Source organism: Buteo buteo, chromosome 6 (assembly GCF_964188355.1).
Source record: "Buteo buteo chromosome 6, bButBut1.hap1.1, whole genome shotgun sequence".
NCBI lineage: Eukaryota > Metazoa > Chordata > Aves > Accipitriformes > Accipitridae > Buteo > Buteo buteo.
The window spans coordinates 17,355,853-17,364,066 of NC_134176.1; the positions used below are offsets into that span (position 1 = coordinate 17,355,853).

At 39.7% G+C, this 8,214-nt stretch overlaps 1 protein-coding gene across 1 annotated transcript; it reads left to right on the plus strand.

Moving 5' to 3' along the window:
- Positions 1-1,301: 1,301 nt before the first annotated feature.
- Positions 1,302-7,676, plus strand: LOC142032425 (alpha-1-antitrypsin-like). Its single transcript, XM_075031071.1, has 5 exons — positions 1,302-1,507; positions 3,138-3,807; positions 5,318-5,588; positions 6,252-6,399; positions 7,410-7,676. The coding sequence occupies exons 2-5, from the start codon at positions 3,150-3,152 to the stop codon at positions 7,599-7,601; spliced, it is 1,269 nt and encodes a 422-aa protein (XP_074887172.1). The 5' UTR covers positions 1,302-1,507; positions 3,138-3,149; the 3' UTR covers positions 7,602-7,676.
- The last annotated feature ends 538 nt before the right edge of the window (positions 7,677-8,214 follow it).

Here is an 8,214-nt window from a genome sequence, read left to right on the forward strand (position 1 = left end):
TCTCATAGAACATCTGCTCATGGCCATGGACCTCTTCTCTCCAAAGTGCGTTTGCCTATGGCAATTATGCATGTTTGGGGCCAGCAAAGATTAAAGCCATCTGGCCCTGTGATCACTGGCTTCTACCTTCTCTGCATGGCTACATGTGGATGGAAAATAGTTTCATCAGCATTTATCTGCATCCTCAGATAATTTTGGTTTGATCCATGTAATGTTTAACAGGAGCATAAATTCTTAATGCTGCTCAGCTGTATGACTAAAGAAGCAGCACAGAACAGCCAAAGGCCTGACTGTCTTGGAGCACTGTGAGCATTTCACTCCTGTTTCCTGAAAGACTGCATTTATGCAGTCAAGCATTCTAGCTTACACATTCATTTCATTCAAATGCAGCGGTTTTGTGGCTGGCAAAAGAGAACAGTCTGCTCCATGAACCCTCACCTGACCTACACAAGGGCTCCAGGGGACAGCAGCAACTGGTACTCTAGTGAAAAAAAATACAAATTCAAACCCAAAGTACTTAACAGCAAACTTTGGCTATATCTAAAATGAGCATGCAGAGTTCAGGTGTATTCTGGAAAAAAAAAAAGAGAAAAACAAAGAGCCGAGGCTGTAGATACTGTGCAGGGAACCTAGCTGTGACTGGGTTGCTCTCTTCTGTTATTTGCTATTCTTTGGGAGATTTGGAACCGTGCCTTGGTTTACTGTTTATATATGTTACAACAGTTGCATTTGTTCAGTATCATGTTTGGGCACTCGCAGTGATGGCACACGTATTTTATACAGCTTTTTCAAGTGCTAAAGTCTACGTTAAGTACCTTTCAGATCTTGATATATTAGGTGGTCCTTAACAGAGATAGAAAGTATTATTAGGCTGAAAGTATTATTAGGCTGTGAGGAGACACTGTGTCTGAAAGATTACCATTCAATATACAGCTAAAATTCACCATTCTTACATGAATGAATGTACCCTTTTCATTACTGAGGCCAAGAGGACTCATTGTCTTCTTAATAGTGACCAGTGGGGTCTCTACTGTGTAGAAATAAAAGATGAGATGTTGACACTTAAGTGGAGTCCTGTAGGCTGGTGCTCACAGGTGCTCCCTGCAGCTCCCGTACCCTGACCATGGCCTTCAGAGCTTAGTGCTGGGCAAATTTGTGTGCCTCCAGATGACCAGATATCTCCATCTCAGGTAGTGTATAGGGCAAAGCAGCTGACCTTGGCACAGAAATATTTCCAATAAATATTTGCTTGGGAGTTGCATACCCTTTGGGATATAACCCTCCACTCTACTGACCAGCTGGGCCCCACGGTCTTTGCTCTGTTTGGAGTGATGTGGACACATGCATATGATGTCCAAGAAAACTAGCTTCATCAGCATTCAGCTTTGTCCTTTTAGGTAAAATGTATTGGAAACCATGTAATGTTTAACAGAGGAAAACAGCAGTATGAGTAAAGCAGCAAGAAACAGTACAACCCATACAAGAGCAAGACCCTTCTGAATGTAATGTAAGTACCCAGCTATCTTTACCTTAACGATTTTGATGCAGCTGTACAACATTTAGCTAGTGAGTCATGAAGCACATCTGCTTTCAAGGGTGAAACCTCATTTCTAAACATTCAAGTGACAGCAGAACTTAATTTCAAGAAATATTGAATAGCAAATTGTGGTGATACATTATAGCAGCTCCACAGAGTATAACTCTGCTCTGAATGTTTATCCCCAATAGCTCTTTCACTTCTAGAAGCAATCTGTTTCATTAACTAGGGGAAAGTATTCTAACTTCCCATCTGTCAATCTTATTTTTTTATCATTACTAATGTTCCCTAAAGCTTACAACCACATAACTGAAACTAAGGTGAATGAGCTGTCTTACACCAACACGGTCCAGACAGAATTCACAAATTGATTTTGCTATGCCAACCTACCCTGTAAGTCCTGATTTACTCAGATCTCACAGAGCAAAGCTGTGGAGGGACAAGCTGGCTCCTTTTCAGTCAAATCTTAGTGGTCAGAGTGCTGACACAAGGTGGGGGAAATCCCAGTAAACATCTTATCTGCTCTGCTGGACCCATGTCTCTGAGTACCTTTGCCATTGACTGGGGAGTGAGCAGGTAACTACTGTGATCTTCTTCCCTGAAGCTGTTCTGCTTCAAGTAGGACATTAGGTGAAGGCTATTTGGAGTTGCTCTTCTAGTCATTAGTACAATTTTTAATTTGAATAGCTCTGTTTTCTGACAGGTTAAACATCAGAGATGCTACAAATCATCCCAACATGTTCTTGGTCTAACCTGTTAAAGAGAAAGCAATAAACAAACACAAAAAATTGCCACAGTTATCAGAAATGGCTATTTTCCTTAGGAAAGGAGGCTTTCCTGCTGATACAAAGTTTGGAAAGACAGGAGGGGCCAAGCCCACACCACCGACCTCACCCTCACATGACCAGGATGGGAGAGGTACACACAGAGAGGAATCCATCTGGAAGACATGTGTTGCATGAATGGCTGTTTAAAATAAAGCAACATATTCTGATCTAATCAGGTATTGAAGCAGAAGATTTTTACCAGCTCTCTTGTTATTAGTCACTTTGTACATTAAAATGAGTCAGGAATGAGAGAAAGAATACCACTTTGAGTGCTGCAATCTTTTATTGTTTTCCGTTGACATAGCACTGTCATTTGACGTAAGCCTCTTTCAATCACTAATAGCTTAATAATCCTGAGAGTTCTTGGAGATAAACATAAAAGAATTAAGAGCCGCTCCTGATGTGCTGCCTCACCATAAAATGGATTTACACAGAGACAAAAAAAAAAAACCCCAAACCCAGCATCTTTTCACTTGTTTTCTCCCTCTGACTCTTTTTTTTTTCTTTAATACTCACACGTTTTTCTCCAGTAAGAAGGGACTTCTGTAGCTAGAGTAAAGCAGAACTGAAGTAGGCAGCAATGGATAGGAATTACAGATAAACTCAGAAGCACAAGGATTTAAAAAAAATATTTCCATAGTAAAGGAGCATGTCAGGAGATAACAGTGATTACCAGATAGCTGTTAAAGGTAGTAGCAGATAGAAATAAAAGGTAAGATGTTGACACAGCTGACCTCCAGCACACAAGACCATTTTGTTCTTTGTCCATGCAGTAGCTGTGAAGGATGATGAAGGCCACCCTCCTGCTGTGCTTGCTGGTGGCCATGCTTCACCTCAATGTCCACAGCCTGACCCAGAGTGACCACCACAATGACGAGCCCAGGGCAACTGACCCCCAGGAGAAGCATCCGTATGAGGGAGATCCTCTTGGGTCCTGCCAACAGATAGTCCCCAGCAACACAGATTTTGCCTTCCGGTTTTACAGGCAAGCAACCACCCAAGAACCTGGCAAGAACATTTTCTTTTCCCCAGTCAGCATCTCCACTGCCTTTGCCCTCCTGGCCCTGGGCTCCAGAGCCACCAGCCAGGCTCAGGTGCTGGAAGCACTGGCCTTTAACCTCACCAACACCCGGGAGGAGGAGATACACGACGGCTTTCATCATCTCCTCCTCTTGCTGAACCACCCTGGCAGCCAGGTGCAACTGAGCATGGGGAATGCCCTCTTCATGGACAAACAGCTGAAGCCACTGAAAACATTTCTGAAGGACATAAAAAAACTGTACAAAGGAAAAATTGTTTCTACTAACTTCCAGAATTCCACTGAAGCTAAAAAAGAGATCAACAATCATGTAAAGAACAAAACCCATGGGAATATAAACCAAATACTTAAAGACCTTGATCCAAACACTGTAATGGTAATTGTTAACTACATTTATTTCAAAGGTAAGTTACGTAGGTGTTACTTACTGCAGTTACCTCACTTTAACCTGTACTGAAACGAATACCCCAGATTATTTCTGAATTATTTTTAAAAGAAAGGCCAGTATTAAGATTAGGCTATTATGATAAGGGGCATTGAAAGTTTTTATGCTTTGAAAGCTCTTCCATATCTAAATTTTTCTAGCACATGTTTAGGCTCCTAAGCATAAAAGTTCATTTATTTGCAATCTTCAAGTTTTAGGGAATTGCCAGAGCACAACAGATTTATGCTTTTGTAAATTTTTCTGTCAGACTTTATCTAATTTTTTAAAAAATTACAATGTTTTCACAAGTTGTATGAAGTAGAAAAATAAATTCCAAAGATGCAGATTAACAAAAATTGCCAAACACTTTAATTTACTTACAGTCCATGCCTATTAAATGGATAGGTGTCTCTGGAGTTGGAGCCTAAATGTTCTACAGCTTGTCATCACATTATACATATCCCAAGAGGTACTTGTGAATGCACTGCTTTGGCAAGGATTAACTTCCTCTTAGATGTTATTTCCATTTGTAGCAGCATGCAGGACATACATGAAAATTACCACCCAGAAAACCATGTTTGGAAATAGATGATCTTTCAGCAAAACAGATTTTATTTCAAGTACTTCATTAAATTTGGGTACCCTAGTCTCATGTGCCCTAGTCTGAGGCATTTCTTTATGATACCAGAGTATACTTTTTTTTACTGGGGGGGGGCAGGAAGGAAAGTTCAAACTTATAAAGTAACCAGAGTACGGTGGAGTTTACATTCCATTATTTATTTTCAATTTTATCTTATTTCTATTTAATATTAAAAAAAAGAGAACATACTTACAGAATGGCAAGGTGTGCCATTTGTATTTGTATTTGTTCAGTGAAGGACCTGATTTAATACAAAACAAAATACCATAGAAAAACCAGTTGAATAAACATCAAGAGAAAACAATTTTGAAGATTAATGCTCTTGAAGCCCTATTCCATTTACTGTAATGCAGTTATGATCAGGCCCAAAAGTTGGGGTTGCTCTTGCATGTAAGCTTTTCCTTAGTGCTACAAGATGAAGAACATATGAAAAAGCATGGAAGGAGCTTAACATGCTACCTTTTAAAAGGCAGACATCTGCTGTGGAACTTGCTTTACAAGCAATGTTCTGAAACCAGAAAGTAACTTGTTAGATCCTGGTCAGCTTTCATTTTCTTCAAATATAATGTAAGGTAATATGATGAAGTTACTTCATTTAATTTATCTGACTTAGAAAGGTGTCATACAAGTCCATAAGAAATTTAACCTGGGATATTTAGTTGTTACTGGACACGGTACAGCAAAGATGACAAGGAACAAGATCTTTAATAAACTTGGAATACATTTGATCTTCAAGTATGAGTGTAAATCTTCAGACATGGGTTTATCTGGTGTACATTAGTCTGGGCTATATTAATATATCCTCCTTGAAATAAGCATTTGATTGCATTCTTTCTCTTTTGGTTTTAAGCCTACTGGGAAAATCCTTTCAGTATCAAGGGGACTCGCAAGGATTATTTCCATGTGAATGCAAAGACCTCAGTTGAAGTGAAGATGATGACTCGAGATGGATTTTATAAAACATACTCTGACCAGAAGCTGTCTTGCAAAGTGGTGCAAATTCCTTACAAGGGAGATGTTGCAGCATTGTTTATTCTGCCCAATGAAGGAAAAATGAAAGAGTTGGAAGATGCCCTGACAAAAGACACTTTGTCTAAATGGGAAAAATCACTTGAAAGACGGTAAATATGGAGTTCTGATTTGATAATTCAGGGTAGTCAGAATCCAGTCTGAATGCTATGATCAGGTTTTACAGTTACTAGCCTTTGCTGTTGATTGGAGATTTAAGCAATGGAATAGGTATAAAGGGGCAAACCAAATGATTTAATAATTTGATACTTTCAGCAAAGTTACAATCAGCATTGCCTTGTGATGAGGGAAGAGATCTGTGAGCTGGGTAATTTAATTCCTCCCCCCCCCCGCCCCGTTTTCTAGTTGATGTTAAGTGTTTCCATTTCCCTTGTCTCAAGCACAATGTGTTAAGAGTGGTAATACTGTGACATAGCAATCAGATCCCTCAGAAGGAATGGGGGATGTGAATTCCAAAAGAAAAACCTGCAAGACTAGAAAGAGAATGTAAACTTAGTCCTAAAAATGCTGGCACCACCACTTCTTGCTCTACCATCAAGTGACTGTGTTGCAGAATCATACAAGAAAGCACAGCGGATGTCGTTCTCCTTTCCTATCCTCCAGATCATCATCTTCCCATCTTCTTTTTGTTGCCATCTTTTTCAGATTAAAAGACTAACATGTTAGCACAGAAGAACCGCCAGCAAGTTGGGAGTCTTCAGTCCAAGGCATGCTTTGATTGCAATAACTACCATAATTTTCTTTTGAATTCACAGGAGAATAGAAGTGCATATTCCAAAACTATCAATTTCAGGCACCTATGACTTAAAGAAGATGTTCATGAATCTGGGTGTAACTGATGTGTTTTCTGACCGGGCTGATCTGTCTGGAATCACAGGAAGGCTTGATGTGAAGGTTTCAAAAGTAAGTTTGTCAGCAGAAGCAATGGTCTATGGATTCCTCAACACCCAACTGTCTTGCCCTAAGCTAAGTAGTGAAATTTTACTTATTGCTAGGGCTGGCTGATACTCTGAACTAGAACATTTAGCTGGTAAAGTTCAGACTTTCTCAAACTTCTCCAAGATCTGGAGATAAGGGTACCGTCTTTGGACTGACAGGCAAAGGTTGGGTGGTGTGTAGCATTTGTCCCAGAAACTAAACACAGTCCAGTTTCTGCACATGAAAGGAGTGCCCCTGGATATCTGTACTCGGGATGCCTGGCATCAGCATATCTAGCAGAAAAGTGGCCTTTTTTCTAATATGTGCATTCTATGATTTTAAAGGATTTTAAAACTTCTGCTGCCATTGAAGGCCCTGATGAGTGCTAATCATGTAAGATGGACCAGACTTGAGGAAAACATCCTGTTTCTGAAAATAACGTGAAGAGAAACAGATAATGTGAAGAGAAACAGATAAAGTGAAGAGAAAGACTAGCATTCTTACAGCCATTCTGAAAGCAGCAATTACAATGTTCTAACATTTTGGGGCTAGTAAAAAAAAAGATTAAAAATGCCGAACAATAATTTTTTAAAAGAAATTGGTATCAAGGTTGAATTTCTACTGGCTAAACTGTAACGCACATGCTGTTAGGGAAACATACAGAGCAGTTCTGGAGCCCAACTTCCTTTCCCTCTGAAATTGTCATTCCTTGTGAATTTGCTTGAATATTCTACTTTCAACTAATTCCACAAGGTGTGCAGTCCCTAAGGTCTGTGTTGGATATACTTGTGTTGAGGAACTCTAAATGTGAGAATACTTGCTTATTGAGACAACATTGCTAAAAAAAACACCATGGGCTATAGTGGCCTTATTCCTGGTTCCTGGCCTACCAGCCATTTTTATGAAAGGCAGTAGCTGAATTAACCTAGTGCTAATTTTAATCATTTCACACCTCATACTCCACATACATTAATTCTTGCTCTATTTCATTGTAGGCTGCTCACAAGGCCCTGCTGAAGATCCACGAGAATGGCACAGAGGCTGCAGCAGTCACTGGCACAGATTTTCTTCCACATTCTGTTCCTCCTGTTGTTAAATTCAACCGTCCATTTTTGCTGTTGATTGTTGATCAATATACTCAGAGCATTCTCTTCATGGGAAAAATTGTAAATCCAACTGAAAAATGACTGGTCAGTGGCTGGTCTTAGTGATTTGAATTGCATTCTTCATGCAATTATAGTTCAATGTGATTAAAATTATATCAAAACAGTTACTAACAATTTTCTTTTTCCAAAGAAACAAGACAAGAGTGTGGTCATTCTTAAGAACACTGTTCTTGCTTCCTCCTCCAGTAGAAAGTAACCACTGAGATACACCTATTCATGAATAATGAAGAGTTTTATAAATCAGCCTTTTAATGACCAGTGTATGCCATCTTTGAAAAAACAGGTAAGTATCCAGCTGAGAGAATCAGTTTAAAACATTTTAAGTAAATAAAGATTGAACAAAGAGGCCACTCCTGACTTGTGGGTAGAAAGGATGGAAAATACTGAGGTTTGCTCCAGCTGCTGCCAGCTCTCACCAGGTCCTGGTGCTGGAGGGCTGACGTGGAAATTTAACATACAAACTCAATCCACTCAGGGATATCTTAGTTCTTCTCTTCCACATGGGTGTCAATGATGGAGAAAGGTCATGTTGTATTTCCATGAGAAAATGATTGCTCACCTCCCTGAGGATGTCTGTGCCAATTTGACATCTCTCTCCTAATGCAGCCTTATGGATCCAAGGCAGTGTCAAAAT